The 25,539-nt window shown below is 68.6% G+C and overlaps 1 protein-coding gene across 1 annotated transcript in view; it reads left to right on the top strand.

Annotated features, from left to right (window-relative positions):
* Positions 1 to 25,539, top strand: part of PLEC (plectin) — an 83,162-nt gene that overhangs the window by 37,091 nt on the left and 20,532 nt on the right. Inside the window, 19 exon segments of the mRNA XM_080338925.1 lie at positions 2,988 to 3,049; positions 4,425 to 4,514; positions 6,379 to 6,456; positions 6,564 to 6,656; positions 6,770 to 6,936; positions 8,382 to 8,497; positions 8,593 to 8,699; positions 9,330 to 9,449; positions 10,012 to 10,107; positions 11,346 to 11,473; positions 13,240 to 13,333; positions 13,403 to 13,557; positions 14,826 to 15,102; positions 15,105 to 15,122; positions 16,043 to 16,120; positions 17,294 to 17,455; positions 23,619 to 23,723; positions 24,824 to 24,919; positions 25,002 to 25,127. Of these exon segments, the coding sequence (XP_080195051.1) occupies positions 2,988 to 3,049; positions 4,425 to 4,514; positions 6,379 to 6,456; positions 6,564 to 6,656; positions 6,770 to 6,936; positions 8,382 to 8,497; positions 8,593 to 8,699; positions 9,330 to 9,449; positions 10,012 to 10,107; positions 11,346 to 11,473; positions 13,240 to 13,333; positions 13,403 to 13,557; positions 14,826 to 15,102; positions 15,105 to 15,122; positions 16,043 to 16,120; positions 17,294 to 17,455; positions 23,619 to 23,723; positions 24,824 to 24,919; positions 25,002 to 25,127 (2,168 nt within the window).

The following is a 25,539-nucleotide window of genomic DNA, read 5'->3' as shown; positions in this document are numbered from 1 at the left end:
GCAGATTCTGATGTAGGGCGGTGTCCCCAGGGTGAGATTCTCATGCTGGGGCGGTGTCCCCAGGGCCAGACCCCCCCACGCTGGGGCGGTGTCCCCGGAGCGGGCTGTGGGGCAGCACCATGGGGCCGGAGCTGGCGATGGGGGCCAGGACCGGCTGCCCCCCATGCCCAGGCAGTCGGGGGGTGGGGTCCCCGTGTGGCGCGCCTGTCCCTGTCCCCCCCGCCGTGCCAGCCCCGGGCGCTGCCGCCAGCCCTGCCCGCGGTGCCGCCACTTCCTCCCCCGCCCTGCCCGTCCTGCCCGCGGCGTGCCCGTGGGTCCTGCCCGTGGGTCCTGCCCGTGGGTCCTGCCCGTGGGTCCTGCCCGTGGCCCGGCCCCCGTCCCGCCGCGCTGCCGGGGATTTGGGGTGCGGGTCCCGCGGGTGGGTGAGGCGGTGGGGCTGCCCGCCCCGGTGCGCACGTACCCGCCGAGCGAGCGCGCCCCACGCGCTTCCTTCCTGCCGCGCTCCCCGCGCGGTCCCGGTGGGGTCCGTGGGCTCGGGGTGCCCGAGGTGCCCGGGCTGCGGGGCGGGCGCCGGGCGCTGCGTGGGCAGATCCCGGCACGCTCCGGCGGGCAGGACCGGGCATGCACCATCCCGGCCCCGCCGCATCGCAGCGGCCCCGGGGGGGTGGTTGTTGTGGGGCGGCGGCCGTGGGGCTGGTGGCATCACCCCGTGTGCCCGAGGTGTCCCCTGCTGCCACCCAACCCGACGGGTGCTGGCTGAGCCTGGCTCCGGCGCCGCGCTGACGCTGGGGGCGAGGGGGCGCGGTGCCCACGTGGGGATGGGGGCCCCGGTAGTGGGGGGCAGGGGATGCGATATGCAGGGGATAGGTGCTCATTAGCGGCTTGAATATGTGGATGCCCATTAGCGGGGTGCAGGGCATGGGTGCCCGTTAGTGGGGTGCACATCTGGGTGCCCGTTAGTGGGGTGCAGGGCAGGGGGTGGGTGCTCATTAGCGAGATGTCCAGGCTGGATGCTTATTAGTGAGGTGCAGGAGATGGGTGCCTGTTAGTGGGGTACAGGGGATGGGTGCTCATTATGGGCTGCACATGTAGGTGCCCATTAGTGGGGTGCAGCGGATGGGTGCCTATTAGTGGGATGTGCAGGGTGGGTGCTCATTAGCGAGGTGCAGGGGATGGGTTCCCGTTAGCGGGACATGCAGGGGATAGGTGCTCGTTAGCGGGCTGCACATGTGGGTGCCCATTAGTGGGGTGCAGGGAATGGGATGCACAAGGTGGGCGCTCGTTAGCGGGCTGCACATGTGGGTGCCCGTTAGTGGGGTGCAGCGGATGGGACGCACCACAAGGTGGGCGCTCGTTAGCGGGCTGCACATGTGGGTGCCCATTAGTGGGGTGCAGCGGATGGGACGCACCACAAGGTGGGCGCTCGTTAGCGGGCTGCACATGTGGGTGCCCATTAGTGGGGTGCAGGGGATGGGATGCACCACAAGGTGGGTGCTCGTTAGCGGGCTGCACATGTGGGTGCCCGTTAGCGGGGTGCAGGGGATGGGATGCACAAGGTGGGCACTCGTTAGCGGGCTGCACATGTGGGTGCCCGTTAGCGGGGTTCGGGGCTGTGCCCCCCGGGTGCGGGCGATCCCAGCCGGGTGCCCAGCCCCTGTGTCCCCTGTGCCCATGCCCAGGGCCGGGCAGCGGGCAGGGGGCACCGTGCCGCCCTGGGCCCCGGCCCTGCCTGCGCCGTGGGCAGCCGAGGGGCCCGGGCTCTGCCTGCGCTGCCCGTGCAGCGGGGACGGCAATCGCACCCCACATCAGATCTGGGGTGTCCCTAGAGGAGCCGCCCCAGGGCCACCCCCACCCCAGAGAGCAGCCCTGGGCCTGGGGCTGCAGCCGGGGCTGTGCCGCTGCAGACACCCCCCGGCTTCATCCTGGTCCCCAACACGTCCCACTCGTGGTGATGGGGCTGCAGCCGGGGCTGTGCCGGTGCAGACACCCCCTAGTCCCCAATGTGTCCTGCTTGGAGTGATGGTGCTGTACCAGGGGCTGTGTGTCCTGGTCCCCAACACGTCCCACTTATGGTGATGGGGCTGTGCCGGGGGCTGTGCTGGTGCAGACACCCCCTGGTCCCCAACATGTCCCACTCGTGGTGATGGGGCTGTGCCGGGAGATGTGCTGGTGCAGACACGCCCTGGGTTCATTCTGGTCCCCAACATGTCCCACTTGTGGTGATGGTGCCGTGCCAGGGACTGCGTGTCCTGGTCCCCAACACGTCCCACTTGTGGTGATGGTGCTGTGCCGGGGGCTGTGCTGGTGCAGACACCCCCTGGTCCCCAGCACGCCCAACTTGTGGTGATGGTGCTGTGCCGGGGGTCGTGCCGCCGCAGACACCCCCTGGTCCCCAACACGCCCCAATTGCGGTGATAGGGCTGTGCCGGGGGCTGTGCCGCCGCAGACACCCCCTGGTCCCCAGCACGCCCCACTCGCGGTGATGGTGCGGTGCCGGGGGCCGTGCCGCTGCAGACACCCCCAGGCTCAGCTGCACCCCAGACACCGGCGGCGGGGCCGGGTGGGTGCAGACTGGCCGTGGGCTCGTCCCCGTCCCGTACTGGTTTGGCTGGGGTGAGGGTGCCGCACCTGCAGCTGCCGTGGGGCAGACGCCCCATGGGCCCGTGCTCGGGGCGATGGTGCCGCGCCGGGGGCCGCGCCGGGGCAGACACCCCTGGGCTCGTCCCGGTGTCGTACCATGCAGCTCCTGGTGCCGGGGGCTGCGCCGGGGCGGCGCCCGGGCTCTGGGCTGCGGTGGGGGTGTCGGGCAGGGCCGGGCACCCCCGGCATTGCTCATCGCTGGCGCTGGCACCGCGGTGCCGCAGGCACGCAGGGGCCCGTCCCCATTAACCGTTTCCTTCCCCTGGCCGCCCCGTGAGTCACCGCGCGCCGCAGCCGTTGCTCAGCGCTTCCTGCGGCCCCTCACCCTGCGCTCCGCTCTCTTGCAGATGAACGGGACCGCGTCCAGAAGAAAACCTTCACCAAATGGGTCAACAAGCACCTCATCAAGGTACGGGCGCAAACCGCCGGAGAGCCGCGGGCTGGCCATGCCGCTGTGCCGGGGGCAGCACCGGAGCGGGCCCAGCTCCAAACCCAGCGTGCCAGCGCGGCGGAGACCTGGGCAGTGAAGTCCCCTGTCCGCTTGTGCCGGGGGCTGTGCCACCCCGTGGCCATCCCGTGGCTGTGCCATCCCGTGGCCGTCCCATGGCTGTGCCTCTCTGTGCCAGAGGCTGTGCCATCCCATGGCCGTCCCGTGGCTGTGCCTCCCTGTGCCGGAGGCTGTGCCGCTCCGTGGCAACGGTGGGGGCTGTGCCATCCTGTGGCCATCCCATTGCTGTGCCCTCCCTGTGCCGGGGGCTGTGCCGCCTCATGGCCACGGTGGCTGTGGGTCCCTGTGCTCCAGGGGTCCATGTCCTGGCCCTGGGCACAAGGGGCCCTTTTGTGGCCATTGGTGGTGGGATCCTGGCAGCTCCGTGGGGCACCCTGCCCCCCGGCACCACCGGCACTTCCTTTGGGCACCGGGCTGCCCGCGCCCCTCCTGCCCCCCAGCACCCCCGTCCTGCTGTCCCCACGCCTCCCTGTGCCGGGGCCACGCGCCCAACCAAACGGCGCCGGGGCCCCTCCAGCGTGCCGGTGCCTGTCCCCTCGGCGCGGCGGGCACAGCCCCGCGGCAGCTCCTGGCACACGCTGCGGCATCTCCCCAGCCCCGCGCGCAGACGTGTCCCCGCGCGCCGGCACCCGGCCCGGTGCCACGGGCGCCGCGGCGTCAGCGCCGGCTCGGGCTGCCCGGGCAGGTCCCAGCCCCCCCGGCCCCCCCGGCCGCCTCCTCTCGCTGCCTGTCCTGACCCCCCCGTCTCTCTGTCTCTCTCCCCCCGCAGCACTGGCGAGCAGAGGTAGGTCTGTCCGGCTGCCCCCGCTCTGCTCTTCTCACACCTTCCCCCATGCTTGGCCTGACCCCCCTATGGCTGCCGGGGAGGGGGAAAGTGGGTCTGAGCCCCCCGGCATGGGGCAGCGGGTCTGACCCCCCATGGCTGCCGGGGCGGGGGGCAGCGGGTCTGAGCCCCCATTGCTGCCAGGGTGGGGGCAGCAGGTCTGACCCCCATGGCTGCTGGACTGGGGGGCAGCGGGTCTGAGCCCCCATGGCTGCTGGGCTGGGGGGCAGTGTGTTTGAGCCCCCCGGCGTGGGGGCAGCGGGTGTCCACGTGTGCCAGAGCGATGCCGCAGCCGGCACGGTCACTGCTCCGTGGGGCGGGGGGAGCTGCCGTGTGCGCTGTGGGGACGCGGGGCTGGGGACACCGGGCTGCGCTTGGGGCCGTGTGTGCACCGGCTGCAGGGTGGGGGTCCCCGGGCTCCGGCCCCGCGGTGACGCCGTCCCGGTCCCGCAGGCGCAGCGTCACGTCAACGACCTGTACGAGGATCTGCGCGATGGGCACAACCTCATCTCGCTGCTGGAGGTGCTGTCGGGGGACACGCTGGTAGGTGCCGCCGAACCGCCGCCGCGCCGCCCGCGCCCCCCGGCTCCGCCGCCCCCGGCTCCGCCGCCCCCGGCTCCGCCACCCCGGCCGGGCCGCCCCGGCCTCCGCTCTCTCCGCTCTCTCTGCTCCCGCTTCTCCGCCTCTTCCCGGTTTGGCCCGTCCCGGCGAGCGGCCGCACCGCGCCGGGCCCCCGCACCCCCGCCCCACCGCAGCCTCTAACAGCCGACGTCTCTTTGCTTTGGTGACTCCGCTTCTCCGCTGGGCCCCGTCCTGACCGTCCCATCCCGTCCCCGCCGCGCCGCCTCCTCCTGCTCCGCCGGGGCAGCCGAGGGAGCGCGACGTGATCAGGAACTTGCGGTTGGTGAGTGGTTCTGCCGTTCGCTCTCCGCATGGCCCCGCATGGCGACACGTTCCTGCGCCGTCCCCCGCGGCTGCGCCGTCCCCGCCGCGCCGGCACCGCGGGCCAGCCGGGTCCAGCGCCGTGGGGCGGGTTCCCCGGGCCGGGACGCGCCTGCAGCGCCAAGATAGGACGCGGCATCACCGGGAGCTGCGCCGCGGGGCTCCCGGCGCCACGTGCCGCACGGCTCCGCAGGGATGCTCTGGTGACGGGCGGCACCGCGCCTGCCCCGGCTCTGCCACCGGGACCGGACCTGCCCCGGCCGGCCGCGGGTCCCTGGGGACAGACCGAGCGGCACCGGGGGCTCCGGCGGCCGCTCTCGGGAGCGACGGCGTCACCAGGGGCTGGGGGGCCAGCAGGAGCTGCCCAGGGAACATAGGGGAGGTTCCTGCGGGGGGTCACCCGGTGTGGGGGCTGCCGGTCCCTGCCTGCGGTGCGACCGGAGCCACGGGAGCCATGGGAGGGGCTGGAGCGTGCCGGGGAGCCATGGGGTGAGACCGGAGCGTGCCAGGAGCCACGTGCCGGCTCCAGCGCGGCCTTGCCACATCGGCACGGGCGGGACGCGTGGCGAGGAGCTGGCGAGGGCAGGGCCAGCGGTGCTGCCGGGGCGCCGTGGGCAGGGGCAGAGCCGGGCTGGGCTGTGCCATGGGTCTGGCTATGGCTGTGCCATGGGTCTGGCTGTGTCAGTGCCACAGGTCTGGCTGTAGTGCTGCCGTGGGTCTGGCCATGCTGGTGTCGTGAGTCTGGCTATGGCTGTGCCATGGGTGTGGCTGTGCCAGTGCCGTGGGTCTGGCCGTGCCGTGCCGTGGGTCTGGCTGTGCCTGTGCCGTGGGTCTGGCTATAGTGCTGCTGTGGCTCTGGCCATGCTGATGTCGTGGGTTTGGCTATGGCTGTGCCATGGGTGTGGCTGTGCCGTGGGTCTGGCCATGCCATGCTGTGGGTCTGGCCATGCCATGCTGTGCATCTGGCTGTGCCAGTGCTGCGGGTCTGGCTGTGCCGGTCCGGTGGGGCCAGCGCTCCTGCATGGCCGGGCCGAGCAGGTGCCGGATCTGTTGGCTCGGCTGCCGCGCTCGCCATTGTCCGGCCCGGCGGCGCTTCCTGCCGCGGCCCCAGGGACGGGCACAGGATTTCCCGGCAGCTTGGTGGGATCTGGCAGAGCCCACACAGGCAGCTGCCGCGGTTTGGCAGCGCTGGTGCCGGGGGTGGGGGGGTTTCCGCGGACACCGCTCCGGCCCTGCCTGGCGCTCGGCTTCCCTCGGCAGCGCCGCGGTGGCCCCGGCGCGGTGCCGGTGGCGGTTGGGGCTGGAGGCTTTGCCGGGGCCGGGGGGGGGCGTCCCCTCCGCGCGGGGACAAAGCGCGGCGGGCGTGTGGCACCGGCATGTTTGGAGCGGGGAGGGGCGGGGGGGTCCCGGTGCCGAGCAGCCGGCGGTGCCGGTTGTGCCGCGGCTCATGGCTCTGTCCCCGCAGCCCCGCGAGAAGGGCCGGATGCGCTTCCACAAGCTGCAGAACGTGCAGATCGCCCTCAACTACCTGAAACACCGGCAGGTGAGGGGGGGACACCGGGACCCCTGGGACCCCCGGGACCCCCGGGACCCCCGGTCCCCGGTCCCCGGGCTGGTGCCGCCGCACTGCAGCCGCCGCTGCTCCCGCAGGTGAAGCTGGTGAACATCCGCAACGATGACATCGCCGACGGGAACCCCAAGCTGACCCTGGGGCTCATCTGGACCATCATCCTGCACTTCCAGGTTGGCGCCGGCACCGCGGGTTTGGTGCCCGGTGTGGGGCGGTGGCGGGGGCCGCGGCGGGAAGGCGGCGGCGCCGTGGAGCCGTGCCCGGCGTCACCGCCGCGTCCCCGCAGATCTCGGACATCCAGGTGACGGGGCAGTCGGAGGACATGACGGCCAAGGAGAAGCTGCTGCTGTGGTCGCAGCGCATGGTGGAGGATTACCAGGGCCTGCGCTGCGACAACTTCACCACCAGCTGGCGCGACGGCCGCCTCTTCAACGCCATCATCCACCGGCACAAGTAGGTGGCGCGGCGGCTCCTCACCGTGTGCCGGGGTAGCGCCGAACCTGCCTGCGGGCACAGCGCTCGGGCTCCGCGGCAGGGACCCGGCCCCGCACCCCCATGTCCCCATTCCCGGCAGCCGCGCTGGCAGAACTCGGTGCCGGCAGCTGTTGGTGGTGCCGGGTGATGCCGCGCGCAGGGCAGGTGTGAGCTCGCCGGGGCCGGCTGCACCGATCCCGCTCTGTGGTGCCGTGGGCACGTGCTCCCGGCAAGCCCCGGCCCATCGGCAGCGCCGCGGCAGCACGGGGAGCCGCGCGGCTGCGCCGCCTTCCCACGCTCCCGCCGACCTGCTGCCTGCGTGGGCAGGCGTTGCTCCCCGCGGCAGCGGGCGCGGTGCCGCGCGGCGTGCCGGGGCGCGGCGGGCAGGTCCCCGCGGGCTCTGCCGGGGCCGTCGTGCCGCCGGGAGTACAAGTACGTGCCGGCGCGGCCAGGCGGGGCGGGGGCGGCACCGGTGCCGTGCGGCACTCCGCACCGCGCTGCCGCCGTGGCAGGAGCTCGGCGGCCCCGGCATGGAGCGGCACGGGCGGCGTCGGGGCAGGAAGCAGCCGCGGCACCGCGGCGCAGGGAGCTCGGCACCGGGGCTGGGGGCTGGGGTGGTGATGCTCTGCGAGGACGTCCCCGAGCACCCGGCGGCCACCGGCGTCACCGGCTCCTTGTACTCCATCCAGCGCAGCCTGCGGCTCCGGGAGCTGTAGGCACCGGGGGATGGGAGGACGTGGGGACGCACCGGGGCCGGGGGACACGGGGACACCCCCTGTGCCAGGGCCCTGCATGGGGCTGCCGGGGGGCCCTGGCTCCTGGTGCCGGTGGGCTGGGGGTGGGGGTCCCGCTGGTGCCGTGGGGCAGGGTGGGGGGCTGCTGGGTGTGGGGCGGCTCGGGGGGTGCAGGCAGCATGGGCAGGGGTGCAGGCAGCACGTGCAGCATGGGCGGGGTGCAGACAGCATGGGCAGCATGGGCAGGGGTGCCGGCAGCACAGGCAGCATGGGCAGGGGTGCAGGGAGCATGGGCAGGGGTGCGGGCAGCATGGGCAGCACAGGCAGGGGTGCAGGGAGCACAGGCAGCACGGGCAGGGGTGCAGGCAGCGCGGGCAGCACGGGCAGGGGTGCAGGCAGCACGCGCAGGGGTGCAGGCAGCACGGGCAGGGATGCAGGCGGCACAGGCAGGGATGCAGGCAGCACAGGCAGGGATGCAGGCAGCGCGGGCAGCACGGGCAGGGGTGCAGGCAGCACGGGCAGGGGTGCAGGACCCGTCACCCCCAGGGTTCCTCCAAGCAGCCGGTGCCGTAGCTGCCGAACCCTGCACCGTGGGGCAGAGGACGCTGCTGCCAGTCCCCGTCCCCTCTGGCCCCCGTCCCCACGGCGCGGTGTCCCCGCTGGGACGCTGACCCGCCACGCTGCCCGCAGGCCGATGCTGATCGACATGAACCGCGTCTACCGCCAGAGCAACCTGGAGAACCTGGACCAGGCCTTCACCGTGGCCGAGCGCGACCTGGGGGTGACGCGGCTGCTGGACCCCGAAGGTGGGTACAGGGCCGGGTACGGGGCCGGGTACGGGTACGGGCCGGTGTCGGGGCCCCGCGGGCCCGCGTGCCCCCCTCACCGCCCCGCTCCGCAGACGTGGACGTGCCGCAGCCGGACGAGAAGTCCATCATCACCTACGTGTCGTCGCTGTACGACGCCATGCCGCGCGTGCCCGAGGTGCAGGACGGCGTCAAGGCCAACGTGAGTGGCACACGGCCCCACGTGTCCCCGTTCCCATCTGTCACATCCCCACGCCCCCTCCCCTTGTCCACCCCCCTCCCCGTGTTTCCCCGGCCCCTCGTGCGTCCCCATCCCCATGCGTGTCCCCATCCTCACATGTCCCCATCCCCTCGTGCGTCCCTGTCCCCATGCATGTCCCCTGTTTCCTGGCGACGTTTCCCTGTCCCCACATATGTCCCCTTTTCCACGTGCATCCCCGTCCCCACGTGTCCCCATCCCTTCATGCGTCCCCGTCCCCATGTGTGTCCCCCTCTTCACGTTTCCCTGTTCCCATGTGCATCTCACGGTTCCCTGTCCCCACGTGTGTCCCCCTTCCCATGTGCGTCCCCATCCCCAAGTTTCCCTGTCCCCATGTGCATCACCCTCCCATCGTGCATCCTTGTCCCCATATTTCCCTGTCCCCTTGTGCATCCCCATCCCCATGTGTGTCCCCTCTTCACGTTTCCCTGTCCCCACGTGTGTCCCCCTCCCCATGTGCGTCCCCATCCCCAAGTTTCCCTGTCCCCATGTGCATCGCCCTCCCATTGTGCGTCCCGGTCCCCACATGTCCCGGTCCCCACACGTCCCCATCCTCACAATCTGGGTCCCCAGGAGCTGCAGCTGCGCTGGCAGGAGTACTACGAGCTGGTGACGGTGCTGCTGCAGTGGCTGCGCCAGCACACGGTGCTGTTCGAGGAGCGCCGCTTCCCCGCCAGCTACGAGGAGGTCGAGGTGAGGGAGCCGCGCGGGTGCCGCGGCGCTGGCGCGGGATGAGACGCGGCGCCGCTGCCCGGGAGCCGCCTGGAGCCGGCCCAGCTGGCGGGCGGCCCGGCCGCGGGCTGCATCGTGCCCGGTGCGGGCAGCGCCGGGCCGGCACGCACCCAGCACCGCCGCGCCACCGGGGACCAGCCGGTGCTGCGGCTCTGCCGGCCCCCCAGCACGGCCTGGCCGGGAGCCGTGGGGCGGGGGGCTCGGTGCCGTGGGGCAGAGGGCTCTGTGCCATGGGGCGGGGAGCTCGGTGCCGTGGGGCGGGGGGCTCGGTGCCATGGGGCGGGGGAGCCGTGGGGCTCCGTGGCGCGGCAGAGCCAGGGCTCCCCGGGCAGGGAGGGCCCCGCTGACTCAGAGTTTCCAGGCTGCCATGAGTCAGCGGTGGCAAACACCAACACCAGCGCCTGCCCGGCCCCTTCCTGCCCCGCTGCACACACATGGAAAATGGCTGGGGGGGTGACCCGAGCAGGGGGTCGCGAGGGGCCCGGGGGCTCCGCTGCCCCCCTGAACCGCCCCCTCTCGGCAGATCCTCTGGCGCCAGTTCCTCAAGTTCAAGGAGACGGAGCTGCCGGCCAAGGAGGCCGACAAGAACCGCTCCAAGGCCATCTTCCAGGCGCTGGAGGTGCGCCGCGCCGCGCCGCGGGTCCCGCGGGGCCGGGGGCCTGCGCACAGGGGGGCCGGGGGCTTGCCGGGGGTCGGGGGTCCCAGACATCCAGTGTCCTCAGGTGCTTGGAGGTCCTGGAGGACTGAGGGCGTTCCAATGTGCTGGAGGTCTCAAGAGTCTGGGGTCCCGGGGAGCTTGGGGGAGACTGGGGGTCCCGGGGTGCCAGGGCAGGGGGGGGGACTGGGAATCCCAGAGGGTCTGGGATGCTGGGGGTGCTGGGGGTCACAGGGAGCTGCAATCCTGAGGGGCCGGGGTCCCAGGGCTTTGGGGATCCCAAGATGGTGGGGGGTCCAGAGGGGGACCTGGAGGACCCGGGACTCTGGGGTTCCCAAGGGGCTGGAGGTCTCAGGGGTCCAGGATGCTGGGAGGGACTGGGGGTCTCAAGGGGCTGGAATTCTCAGGGTCCAGGGCTCCTGGGGGTTCTGGGTGCTCCTCTGGTGTGGAGCAGCCGGGATGTGGCCCCAACCCCGGGTCCTGCCCTCGTCCCCAACCCCGGGGTCCTGCCCTCATCCCCAACCCCGGGTCCAGCCCTCGTCCCCAACCCCGGGGTCCTGCCCTCATCCCCAACCCCGGGGTCCTGCCCTCATCCCCAACTCCAGGATCCTGCCCTCGTCCCCACCCCCGGGTCCTGCCCTCGCCCCCCACCCCCGGGTCCTGCCCTCGTCCCCAACTCCAGGATCTTGCCCTCGCCCCCCACCCCCGGGTCCTGCCCTCATCCCCAGCTCCAGGATCCTGCCCTCGTCCCCACCCCCGGGTCCTGCCCTCGCCCCCCACCCCCGGGTCCTGCCCTCATCCCCAACTCCAGGATCCTGCCCTCACCCCCCACCCCCGGGTCCTGCCCTCGTCCCCCAACCCCGGGTCCTGCCCTCGTCCCCAACTCCAGGATCTTGCCCTCGCCCCCCACCCCCGGGTCCTGCCCTCATCCCCAACTCCAGGATCCTGCCCTCACCCCCCACCCCCGGGTCCTGCCCTCGTCCCCCAACCCCGGGTCCTGCCCTCGTCCCCACCCCGGGTCCTGCCCTTACCCCCCAACTCCAGGATCCTGCCCTCGCCCCCCACCCCGGGTCCTGCCCTCGTCCCCAACCCCGGGTCCTGTTCTCACCCCCCACCCCGGGTCCTGCTCTCACCCCCCACCCCGGGTCCTGCCCTGGCCCCCGGTCCCAGTCGCGCTCTGACGGGTGGGGGGGCACCCGCAGGGTGCGGTGCAGTCGGGGCAGCTGAAGGTGCCCCCCGGGTACCACCCGCTGGACGTGGAGAAGGAATGGGGCAAACTGCACGTGGCCGTGCTGGAGCGGGAGAAGCTGCTGCGCGCCGAGTTCGAGAGGCGAGTGCGGGGGGGCCCGGCAGGGGGGCACAGGGATGGGGGACCCGGCAGGGGGGCACAGGGATGGGGGACCCGGCGGGGGGGGCACTGGGATGGGGGACCCGGCGGGGGGGGCACTGGGATGGGGGACCCGGCGGGGGGGGCACTGGATGGGGGACCCGGCGGGGGGGCACTGGATAGAGGACCCGACGGGGGGGGCACTGGATGCGGACTCGGCTGGGGAGCACTGGGATGGGGGAGCCGGCAGGGGGGCACTGGCCGGGGGATGTCCCTGGGATGGGGACACATGGGTCCGGGGGTCCGCGCTGCGCTGGCGCCGCTCCCGCTCCCCGCGGCCAAACCGCGGGCTGGGCTGGGCCGGGTGGGGTGTCCCGGCCCCCCGGGCCCCCCCGGCGGTGGAGCCGCGGGTGAGTGAGTCACGGGCTCCGGGACGTCAGCGCGGCCGCCGGGTAGAGCGCAGCCCGGGCTGGGCTGGGCTGGGCTGGGCTGGGCTGGGCTGGGCTGGGCTCTGCCGGGCTCCGCTCGGCTCCGCTCGGCTCCGCTCGGCCCGGCCCGGCCCGGGGGGCTCGCAGCGGAGCGGGGGGAGGTGGCGGCAGCGCAGGTGGGAGGGGGGGACAGGGCGGGAGGGGCTGGAGCTCGCCCGGGGGTGGAGCGGCGTGGAGGTGAGGGGACGGGGTGGGGAGCGGGACGGGACGGTGGGACGGGGATGGGGGCGGGATGGGATGGGGATGGTGGGATGGGGACGGGGAGCAGGATGGGATGGGGATGGGGATGGGGACAGGGAACTGGTCGGGGCTGGGATCTGGGATCCGGGATCCGGGGCTGCAGGGGCGGGGTCGGGGCTGGGCGGGCACAGTCGCTGCTGGGCGTGCGGGGGCGGATCCGGCTGGGCGGGGGCGGGATCGGGGCTGGGATCTGTGCCCCATGGGCAGGGATGGGATCTGTGCCCCATGGGCTGGATCTGGGTGGAGATGGGATCTGTGGCCCATGGGCAGGATCTGGGTGGAGATGGGATCTGTGCCCCATGGGCAGGGATGGGATCTGTGCCCCACGGGGCTGAATCGGGGCTGGATGGGGCGGGAACTGGGCTGTGCATGGATGGGATCCGTGCCAGGCAGGGCTGGATCCGTACTGTCCGTGTTGTGTGTGGATGGGTGGGATCAGCGCCACATGGGCAGGATCCGTGCTGGGCGTGGACGGGATCAGCGCCACATGGGCAGGATCCGTGCTGTGCACGGACAGGATCAGCACCACGTGGGCAGGATCCATGCTGTGCATGGACGGGATCAGCACCACATGGGCAGGATCCACGCTGTGCATGGACAGGATCTGTGCCGTGCAGCGGTGGGATCTGTTCTGTGCTGGCACAAAGTCTGTGCTGTGTGCACATAGATGGGATCTGTGCCGTGCGTGGCTGGGATCCACGCTATGCAGGGACAGGATCTGTGCCACACGGGCAGGATCTGTGCCTTCCATAGGCAGGGTCTGTGCCACGCGGGCAGGATCAGTGCCTTGCATGGGCAGGGTCTGTGCCTTCCATAGGCAGGGTCTGTGCCACATGGACAGGATCTGTGCCTTGCATGGGCAGGATCGGCACCTTGCATGGGCAGGGTCTGTGCTGCGTGGGGTGGGATCGGTGCTGTGCACGGATGGGGTCAGTGCCGTGGGTCAACACCGTGCCGCAGGCAGGTGGGGTCGCTGCCCCGTGCTGACCCTGTCCCCGTGTCCCCCTGTCCCCGTGTCCCCCGTCCCCGCGCGTCCCGCAGGCTGGAGCGGCTGCAGCGCATCGTCAGCAAGCTGCAGATGGAGTCGGGGCTGTGCGAGGAGCAGCTCAACCAGGCGGACGCGCTGCTGCAGTCGGTGAGCGGGGTCGCCGCCGGGGGGCCGTCCCGCCCGCGTCCCCCCGGCCCTGACCGCGGCTCCCCCCAGGACGTGCGGCTGCTGAACGCGGGGAAGGCGCCGCAGAAGGCGGCCGAGGTGGAGCGGGACCTGGACAAGGCGGACGCCATGATCCGGCTGCTCTTCAACGACGTGCAGACCCTCAAGGACGGGCGGCACCCGCAGGGGGAGCAGATGTACCGCAGGTACGGCCGCGCCGCGCCGGACCCGAGGGGCTGCAGCGCCGGACCCGTGGGGCTGCAGCACCGGACCCGTGTGGCATGTCCCACGTGCTGTGTCCCACGTTGGGCGCCCTGGTGCTTGTCTGGCTGTGCCCCCATGTCACCTGTGTCCCCCACGTGCCCTGTGCCCCCTGTGCCCCCCATATCCCCCTTAGCCTCCATGTCCCTCGTGCCCCACATTTTCTGTGTCCTCCATGTCCCCCGTGACTCTCATGTCCCCTGTGCTCCCCGTGTCCCCCGTGTCTTCCATGCCCCCCATGTCCTTTGTGCTCCCCATATCCCCTTTGCTTTCTGTGTGCCCTGTGTCCCCCTTTCCATCCATGTCCCCTGTGCCCCCCATGTCTCTCTTCCCTCTGTTTCACCCCTGACCTCCATGTCCCCTTGTCCCTCCAATGTCCCACATGTCCCCTATGTCATTCTTTTCTCCATTCCCTCTATTTCCCCCTTGTCCCTCCAATGTCCCCTACGTCCCTCTTTCACTGTATTTCATCTTTCCTCTATTTGCTCTATTTCCCATGTCCCTCCAATGTCCCGTGTCCCTCTATTCTCTCTTTCCCTCTATTTCCTCTTTCTTCTATTCCATCTATTTCCTCCTTGTCCCTCCAATGTTCCCCGTGTCCCCCATGTCCCCTATGTCCATCTTTCACTCTATTTCCTCTTTCCTCTATTCCCTCTATTTCGCGTGTCCCTCCAATGTCCCCATGTCCCCTATGTCCCTCTTTCCTCTATTCCCTCCAGTGTCTCCATGTCCCTCCAATGTCCCCATGTCCCCTATATCCCTCTTTCCTCTATTCTCTCCAATGTCTCCATGTCCCTCCAATGTCTCCATGTCCCTCCAATGCCCCCATGTCCCCTATGCCCCTCTTGCACTCTATTTCCTCTTTCCCTCTCTTCCCTCTATTTCGTGTGTCCCTCCAATGTCCCCATGTCCCTCCAATGTCCCCATGTCCCTTATGTCCCTCTTTCCTCTATTCCCTCTAATGTCCCCATGTCCCTCCAATGTCCCTGTGTCCCCTGTGTTCCTCTTTCCTCTATTCCCTCCAGTGTCCCCAGGTCCCTTATGTCCCTCTTTCCTCTATTCCCTCTAATGTCCCCATGTCCCTCCAATGTCCCCATGTCCCCTGTGTCTCTCTTTCCTCTATTCCCTCCCACGTCCCCCTGTCCCTCCCACGTCCCCTCGGTTCCCCGCCTGGCGGTGTGGCGGCGCCCGTGCCGACGTGCGGCTCCGGCAGGGTGTACCGCCTGCACGAGCGCCTGGTGGCCATCCGCACCGAGTTCAACCTGCGCCTCAAGTCGGGGGTGGTGGCGGCGGTGCCGGCGCAGCGGCCGCGCGCGGAGCCGGACGAGGCGCCGCTGCGGTACCTGCAGGACCTGCTGGGCTGGGTGGAGGAGAACCAGCGGCGCCTGGCGGCGGCCGAGTGGGGCGTGGACCTGCCCACCGTGGAGGCGCAGCTGGGCGCGCACCGCGGCCTGCACCACTCCGTCGAGGAGTTCCGCGCCAAGATCGAGCGCGCGCGCGCGCCGACGAGGTGAGCGGGACCCCCCGCGCCCCGGGGGTCCTAAACCCCGCGCGTGTGCCCCGTGCCCCCCGCCCCACGCCCAGGGATTCCAAACCCCACGGGTGTGCCCCATGCCCCCGCCCCGCTCCCGGGGGTCCCAAACCCCGCGCGTGTGCCCCGTGCCCCGTGCCCCCCGCCCTGTGGGCACAGACCCCACGCGTGTGCCCCCTGCCTCCCACCCTATGCCCAGGGCTCCCAAACCCCACGGGTGTGCCCCGTGCCCCCTGCCCCGCTCCCGGGGGTCCCAAACCCCTCAGGGGTGCCACGTGCGCCCCGCTCCCGGGGGTCCCCGAAACCCCTGGGGCTGCCCCCACCGTGCTCCCGGGGGTCCCCGAAACCCCTGGGGCTGCCCCTGCTCCTGGGAGCCCCAAAGACCCCTGGGGCTGCCCCTGTGCCTGGGGGTCCCCAATAGTCCTGGGGCTGCCCCCACCCCTGCTCCTGGGGGTCCCCTAGAGCTGCCCCTGCTCCTGCTCCCGGGGGTCCCCAAACCCCTCAGGGGTGCCCTGTGCCCCCAGCTCCGCTCCCGGGGGTCTCAAACCCCTCAGGGGTGCCCTGTGCCCCCCACCCCAATCCCGGGGGTCCCAAACCCCTCAGGGGTGCCCTGTGCCCCCCGCCCCGCTCCCAGGGGTCCCCAAACCCCTCAGGTCCGCCCTGTGCCCCCACCCTGCTCCCGGGGGTCCCAAACCCCTCAGGGGTGCCCTATGCCCTAGCCCTGCTCCCGGGGGTCCCAAACTCCTCAAGGGTGCCCTGTGCCCCCACCCTGCTCCCGGGGGTCCCAAACCCCTCAGGGGTGCCCCCAGCCCCGCCCCCGCGCTCCCTCCCCGCTGTTGGGGTCCCCCCTGGGTGGGGGGTGCTGGGGGCAGGCGCCGCCGTCTCACGGCGCCCCCCAGGCGCAGCTGTCCCCCGGCCCCCGCAGCGCCTACCGCGAGTGCCTGGGCAAGCTGGACCTGCAGTACGCCGCGCTGCTGGTGAGAGCCGGACGGGGCGCGGGGACACGCGGGGACGTGGGGCGGTGTGGGACATGGGGGACCCACGGGGATGTGGGACATGGGGGGACCCACGGGGACACAGGGATGTGGGGGGGATGTGGGACATGGAGGGGTGTGGGACATGGGGGGACATGGGGACATGGGGCGTGATGTGGGACATGGGGGGACCCAGGGGGAACGTGAGACATGGGGGGACATGGGGACACGGGGGAGTGGGACATGGGGGCACACAGGCACACGCGGGGGGATGTGAGACATGGGGGGACACGGGGACATGGAGGGGTGGGACATGGGGACACGGGGTGGATGTGAGACATGGGGGGACACGGGGACATGGGGAGGTGGGACATGGGGGGACCCAGGGGGGATGTGAGACATGGGGGGACATGGGGACATGGGGGGGTGGGACGTGAGGCCACACAGGCACACGTGGGGGGATGTGAGACATGGGGGACATGGGGGGTGTGGGACATGGGGACACGGGTGGGATGTGAGACATGGGGGGACAGGGGGACACGGGTGGGGTGGGACATGGGGGGACCCGGGGGGGATGTGAGACATGGGGGGACCCGTGGGGGACACGGCAGGGTGTGGGACATGGGGGGACACGGGGACACATGGGTGGATATGCAGGTTTGGGGGGTGCAGGTTTTGGGGGGGGTGCAGGTTTGGGTGCAGGTTTGCAGTGCAGGTTTGGGGCCACAGGGCTGGGGTTGCAGATGTGGGGTGCAGTTTGGGGTGCAGGTTTGGGGTGCAGGTTTTTGGGGGGGTGTGGGTTTGGGGTGCAGGTTTGGGGTGCAGGTTTTGAGGGGGTGCGGGTTTGGGTGCAGGTCTGGGTGCAGTTTGGGTGCAGTTTGGGGTCACAGTGGGTGCAGGTTTGGGGGTGCAGTTTGGGTGCAGCTGTGGCTCAGCGCACCCCTCCCGCGCCATGCTGTGCCGCGCCATGCCATGCCGTGCGGTGCTGTGCCATGCCATGCCGCGCCGTGCCATGCCGTGCGGTGCTGTGCCGTGCCATGCCGTGCGGTGCTGTGCCGTGCGGTGCTGTGCCATGCCATGCCATGCCATGCCGTGCCATGCCATGCCATGCCGTGCCATGCTATGTCATGCCGTGCCGTGCCACGCCGTGCCATGCCGTGCCGTGCTGTGCCGCAGAGCTCGTCGCGGGCGCGGCTGCGGCAGCTGGAGAGCCTGCACGGCTTCGTCGGCGCCGCCACCAAGGAGCTCATGTGGCTCAACGAGAAGGAGGAGGAGGAGGTGACGTTCGACTGGAGCGACCGCAACCCCAACATGGCGGCCAAGAAGGACAGCTACTCCGTACGGCCCCCCCGCCCTGCGCGGCACTGGCCCGGCCCTCCCTGTCCGTCCCTGTCCCTCCCTGTCCCTCCCTGTCCCTCCCTGTCCGTCCCTGTCCCTCCCTGTCCCTCCCTGTCCCTCCCCGTCCCTCCCTGTCCGTCCCTGTCTGTCCCTGTCCCTCCCTCTCCGTCCCTGTCCGTCCCTGTCCGTCCCTGTCCGTCCCTGTTTGTCCCTGTCCCTGGGTGTGACTGTCCCTGTCCCTGCACAGGTCTGGCCCTGTCCCTGCATGTCCCTGTCCCTGCATGTCCCTGTCCCTGCATGTCCCTGTCCCTGTCTGTGCTTGTCCCTCCCTGTCCCCACACAGTCCCGTCCCTGTCCCTCCCTATCCCTGCGCAGTCCTGTCTCTGTCCGTCCCTGTCCCTGCGTGTCACTGTCCCTGTCCATCCCTGTCCCTCCATGTCCCTGTCCCTGTCCCTGCGCAGTTCTGTCCCTGTCCCTCCCTGTCCCTGTGTGCTGTTGTCCTGTGTGGTCCTGTCCCTGCACAGTCCTGTCCCTGCACAGTCCCATCCCTGTCCATCCCTGTCCTTGCGTGTCACTGTCCCTGTCCCTGCACAGTCCCATCCCTGTCCATCCCTGTCCTTGCGTGTCACTGTCCCTGTCCCTGCACAGTCCCATCCCTGTCCATCCCTGTCCTTGCGTGTCACTGTCCCTGTCCCTGTACAGTCCCATCCCTGTCCATCCCTGTCCTTGCGTGTCACTGTCCCTGTCCCTGCACAGTCCCATCCCTGTCCATCCCTGTCCTTGCGTGTCACTGTCTCCATCCCTGCACATGGCTGTCCCTGCACAGTCCTGTCCTGCACAGTCCTGTCCTTGTCCCTCCCTGTCCCTGCGTGTCACTGTCCCCGTCCCTGCACAGTGCTGTCCCTGTCCCTGTGTGTCACTGTCCCTGCACAGTCCTGTCCCTGCGTGTCACTGTCCCCGTCCCTGCACAGTGCTGTCCCTGTCCCTGTGTGTCACTGTCCCTGCACAGTCCTGTCCCTGTGTGTCACTGTCCCCATCCCTGCACAGTGCTGTCCCTGCGCAGTGCTGTCCCTGTCCCTGTGTGTGACTGTCCCCATCCCTGCACAGTGTTGTCCCTACACAGTGCTGTCCCTGTCCCTGTGTGTGACTGTCCCCATCCCTGCACAGTGCTGTCCCTGCACAGTGCTGTCCCTGTGCCTGTGTGTGACTGTCCCCATCCCTGCACAGTGCTGTCCCTGCACAGTCCTGTCCCTGCGCAGTCCTGTCCCTGTCCGTGCCTGTCCCTCTGTGTCCCTGTCCCTGTCCCTGCGCAGTCCTGTCCCTCCCTGTCCCTGTGTGCTGTTGTCCTGTGTGGTCCTGTCCCTGCACAGTCCTGTCCTTGTCCCTCGCTGGCCCTCTGTGTCACTTTCCCTGGCCATCCCTGTCCCTCCATGTCCCTGTCCCTGTCCCTGCACAGTCCTGTCCTTGTCCCTCACTGGCCCTGCACAGTCGTGTCCCTGTCCCTGTGTGTGACTGTCCCCGCGCTGTGCTGTCCCTGCCGTGTCCCCGCACTGTGCTGTCCCTGCCGTGTCCCTGCCGTGTCCCTGCACTGTGCTGTCCCTGCCGTGTCCCCGCACTGTGCTATCCCTGCCGTGTCCCTGCCGTGTCCCCGCACTGTGCTATCCCTGCCGTGTCCCCGTGCTGTGCTGTCCCTGCCGTGTCCCCGCACTGTGCTATCCCTGCCGTGTCCCTGCCGTGTCCCTGCACTGTGCTATCCCTGCCGTGTCCCTGCCGTGTCCCCGCGCTGTGCTGTCCCTGCCGTGTCCCCGCACTGTGCTATCCCTGCCGTGTCCCTGCCGTGTCCCCGCACTGTGCTATCCCTGCCGTGTCCCCGTGCTGTGCTGTCCCTGCCGTGTCCCCGCACTGTGCTATCCCTGCCGTGTCCCCGTGCTGTGCTGTCCCTGCCGTGTCCCTGCACTGTGCTATCCCTGCCGTGTCCCCGTGCTGTGCTGTCCCTGCTGTGGCCCTGTCCGTGCCGTGTCCCCGCGCTGTGCCGCAGCTCCAGCCGCTCTGTCCCCTCGTGCCACCCGCTCTGCCCGTCCTCCCTGACCGGGCCGGAGTCCTTGTCCCCTCGCTGTCACTGACCGGAGCCGCATCTGTGCGCTGAGGCTGAGCACCCTGAGACCCCCTGAGACCCCCGACACCCCCGTGTCCCCTCCCTGACACCCCTGTGTCCCTCCATGTCCCCCCCAGCCCCCGTGTCCCCTCCCTGAGACCCCCCTGTCCCCTCCCTGTCCCCTGAGACCCCTGTGTCCCCTCCCTGAGAACCCCCTGAGACCCCTGACACCCCCGTGTCCCCTCCCTGAGACCTCCCTGAGATCCCCCAAGGCCCCGTGTCCCCTCCCTGAGACCCCCGTGTCCCCAGCAGCCACAGGGTCCTCAGGGTGGGGGCAGGAGGGGCTGCAGCCCCGAGGACACACAGACAGACACACGGACACACGGACACGCACAGATGGACACACAGACGTGCACGAACACACAGACAGACACACGGGCGCGCAGATGGACACACAGACACGCACGGACAGACACACAGACGTGCACGAACACACAGACAGACGCACAGGCACACAGATGGACACACAGACGTGCACGAACACACAGACAGACGCACAGGCACACAGATGGACACACAGACACGCACGGACAGACACACAGACGTGCACGAACACACAGACAGACACACAGACACACAGACACGCACGGACAGACACACAGATGTGCACGAACACACAGACAGACACAGGGGCGCGCAGATGGACACACAGACACGCACGGACAGACACACAGACGTGCACGAACACACAGACAGACGCACAGGCACACAGATGGACACACAGACACGCACGGACAGACACACAGACGTGCACGAACACACAGACAGACGCACAGGCACACAGATGGACACACAGACACGCACGGACAGACACACAGACGTGCACAAACACACAGACAGACACACGGGCGCGCAGATGGACACACGGACACGCACAGATGGACACACAGACGTGCACGAACACACAGACAGACACAGGGGCGCGCAGATGGACACACAGACACGCACGGACAGACACACAGACGTGCACGAACACACAGACAGACGCACAGGCACACAGATGGACACACAGACACGCACGGACAGACACACAGACGTGCACGAACACACAGACAGACACAGGGGCGCGCAGATGGACACACAGACATGCACGGACAGACAGACAGACGTGCACGAACACACAGACAGACACACGGGCACACAGATGGACACACAGACACGCACGGACAGACACACAGACGTGCACAAACACACAGACAGACGCACAGGCACACAGATGGACACACAGACACGCACGGACAGACACACAGACGTGCACGAACACACAGACAGACGCACAGGCACACAGATGGACACACAGACACGCACGGACAGACACACAGACGTGCACGAACACACAGACAGACGCACAGGCACACAGATGGACACACAGACACGCACGGACAGACACACAGACGTGCACGAACACACAGACAGACACAGGGGCGCGCAGATGGACACACAGACACGCACGGACAGACACACAGACGTGCACGAACACACAGACAGATGCACAGGCACACAGATGGACACACAGACACGCACGGACAGACACACAGACGTGCACGAACACACAGACAGACGCACAGGCAGACAGATGGATGCACAGACATGCAGATGCACAGGCAGATATGCGCAGATGGACACACAGACACGCACAGACAGATACACAGGCAGACACACGTACGTGCAGATGTGTGCGTACAGATGCACAAACGTGAGCAGACACACAGACAGATGCACGGATGTGCAGGCAGACACACAGACAGATGCACAGACACACAGACAGACGCACAGACATGGGTGCACATAAGGGCACACGGACAGACACACAGACACAGAACATGCACAGCCAGACACACAGCTGTAGCTGGACACACAGACAGGTGCACAGACACACAGATGTGCACCAACACACAGACAGACACACAGATGGACGCACAGACACGCAGATGCACAGACAGACATACACAGATGGACGCACAGACGTGCACAGACAGACACACAGACGGACACACATACATGCAGACACACACAGACAGATGCACAGACAGGAACAGACACACAGACAGATGCACAGACAGGAACAGACGCACGGACACAGATGGACACACAGACACGAATGGACACACACAGACACGAATGGACACACAGACACAGCTGGATGCACAGACGTGAACGGGCGCACACAGATGGACACACAGACATACACAGACACGAATGGATGCACAGACACAGACAGATGCACAGACAGGAACAGACGCACGGACACAGATGGACACACACAGACAGACACACAGACCTGCAGACAGGCACACAGATGGACACACAGACAGACACACAAACACACAGGCAGACACGCACAGACACACAGACAGACAGACACACACGACATGCATGGCCGGACACACGGCCACGGACACACAGCCACGTGCGGACAGATGCGCAGACATGCATAGACACACAGATGTGCGCAAACACAGGCACACGGATGGACACACAGACACGTAGGTGCACAGGTGTGCACAGATGGACGCACAGACATGGACAGATGCACAGACATGCACAGACAGACTCACAGACAGACACACAGGTGGACACACGTACATGCAGATACACACATAGAGATACACAGACACGAATGGATGAACAGACACAGATGGACACACAGACAGATGCACAGACACAAACAGACACACAGACACAGATGGACACACAGACACACAGACAGATGCACAGACAGGAATGGATGCGCAGACACAGCTGGACACACAGACACAGACAGATGCACAGACACACAGACGGGTGCACAGACATGTGGACAGGCAGACACGCACAGACACAGACACACACATATGGGCACACGAACACGCACACGTGGTACACACACAGACAGACAGACACACAGACACAGACACAGACACACACACACGGCACATATGCACACACACACATGGCACATATACACACACACACAGACGCGCGCACACAGACACGCACGCACACACACACGCACACACACGCACACACACGCACACACACAGACACAGACACACGCACACAGACACAGACACACACACACATAGACACACGCACACAGACACAGACACACACACAGACACAGACACACACGAACACAGACACACGCACACAGACACACACAGACACAGACACACACGCACATAGACACACGCACACACACACAGACACACACGCACATAGACACACGCACACAGACACAGACACACACGCACACAGACACACACACACAGACACACACAGACACAGACACACACGCACACAGACACACACAGACACAGACACAGACACACACACAGACACAGACACACACACAGACACAGACACACACACACATAGACACACGCACACAGACACAGACACACACACAGACACAGACACACACACAGACACAGACACACGCACACACACACACATAGACACACGCACACAGACACACACACGCACACACACACATAGACACAGACACGCACACACACATAGACACAGACACACACGCACACACACGCACACACACGCACACACACACAGACACACGCACACAGACACACACACACAGACACAGACACACACGCACACAGACACACACAGACACACGCACATAGACACACACGCACACAGACACAGACACGCACACAGACACAGACACACACAGACACACGCACATACAGACACATGCACGCACAGACACACACACGCACAGACACACACACACAGAGACACGCACACACACACGCACACACACACACACGCACAGACACAACCACAGAGACACACACACGTGGCACACATAGACACACACACACACACACACAGACATGTGGCACACAGGCATACACACACACACACACAGGCATGCACACACAGACACACGCACACACAGACACACGCACACACAAACACATGCACACACGGCAGGACAGACGTCCATGGCCGGACAGATGTCCGTGGCCGTGCACACGCCCACGCGCGCTGTCCGTGCCCGCGCAGGCGCTGATGCGGGAGCTGGAGCTGCGGGAGCGGCGCATCAAGGAGCTGCAGAGCTCGGCCGAGCGGCTGCTGCGCGACGAGCACCCGGCGCGGCACACGCTGGAGGTGGGGCCATGGGGGGCCATGGGGGGCCATGGGGGGGGGTCTGAGGGCCATGGGGGTCTGGGGGCCCGGGGGGGTGTCAGTGGGACGAGCACTCGGCGCGGCACACGCTGGAGGTGGGGCCGGGGGCCTGGGGGGTTTGGGGGGGGTCTGAGGGCCATGGGGGTCTGGGGGCCATGGGAGTCTGGGGGCCCGGGGGGGTGTCAGTGGGACGAGCACCCGGCGCGGCACTCACTGGAGGTGGGGCCGGGGGGGCCATGGGGGCCATGGCGGGCCTGAGGGGGGTCTGGGGGCCATGGGGGCCTGGGGGCCATGGGGGGTCTGGGGGCCCGGGGGGGTTGTCAGTGGGACGAGCACCCAGCACGGCACACACTGGAGGTGGGGCCTGGGGGCCATGGGGGGCCTGGGGGGGTCTGAGGGGTCAGGGGGGGTTGTCAGTGGGTTGAGCATCTGGTGCAGCACACGCTGGAGGTGGGGCTGGGGGGCCATGGGGGCCATGGGCAGCTTTGAGGTCCCTGAGGGGGCACAGGGGGTCTTGGGGGGGCCCAAAGGGGGCCAGGGCTGGTATGGGGGGATCTGGGGGGGGCTGGGGGGGTCTTGAGGGTCTGAGAAGGGGTCAGGAGGTGCTGAGGGGACCTGGGGGACCTGGAGGCTCTCCTGGGGGGCTGGTGGGGGCTGAGGGGACCTGGGGGCTCTTGGGGAGCTGGGGGGAGCCATGGGGCCTGGAGCGGTTCTTGGGGGGCTGATGGGGGCCAGGGGTGTCTGGGTGGCTGGTTGGTGCCGGTGGCAATGCTGGTGACAGTAGCGGTGGCAGTGGTGGTGCTGGTGGCAGTGGCGCTGGCAGTGCTGGTGGTGATGCTGGTGCCGGGGGTGGCAGTGGTGGTGAGAGTGGCAATGGCAATGGCAATGCCGGTAGCAGTGGTGGTGGTGGCAGTGGCGGTGCCAGTGGCAGTGGCGATGCTGGTGCCGGTGGCAGTGGTGATGCCGATGGTGGTGGTGGCGATGGCGGTGGCAGTGGTGGTGATAGCGGTGGCGATGGCGGTGGCAGTGGCAGCATGGGCAGGTGACCCTGACCCGCGTCCCGCGTCCCGTGTCCCTTGCAGGCGTTCCAGGCGGCGCTGCAGACGCAGTGGAGCTGGATGCTCCAGCTGTGCTGCTGCATCGAGGCGCATCTGAAGGAGAACAGCGCCTACTTCCAGGTACGGGGGCTCGGGGGGCGTGTGGGGGGCCCTGGGGTCACCCCCTCCGGGTGACGACCCAGCTGACCCCCCGGCCCCCCAGTTCTTTGCTGACGTGCGGGAGGCCGAGGAGTTCCTGCGGAAGACACAGGAGAACATGAGGAAGAAATACTCGTGTGACCGCAGCATCACGGTGACGCGGCTGGAGGACCTGCTGCAGGACTGCCTGGTGAGCGCCCCCGGGACCCCGGCTCCGACCCCCCCGTGGGACCCCCGGTGGGAACCCCCAGTGGGACCCCCCTGCGGCCCTGGGCTGACCCCCTGCAACCCCAGGGGTAACACGACTGCCCCCAATCCCTGAGCGCCCCTGCAGCCCCCAAGGTGACCCCCAGACCCCCTGCAACCCCTGGGGTGACTGACCACCCCCAATCCCTGAGACCCCTGCAGCCCCCAAGGTGACCCCCAGACCCCCTGCAACCCCTGGGGTGACTGACCACCCCCAATCCCTGAGACCCCTGCAGCCCCCAAGGTGACCCCCAGACCCCCTGCAGCCCCAGGATGATGAACCCCCCCAATGTGTGAGCCCCCCTGCAGCCCCTGGGGTGACCCCAGACCCCCTGCAACCCCCGGGGTCACCCCCA

This window comes from Nesoenas mayeri, assembly GCF_963082525.1.
Source record: "Nesoenas mayeri genome assembly, chromosome: 2".
Lineage (NCBI taxonomy): Eukaryota > Metazoa > Chordata > Aves > Columbiformes > Columbidae > Nesoenas > Nesoenas mayeri.
This window is presented reverse-complemented; position numbering and strand designations above follow the sequence as displayed.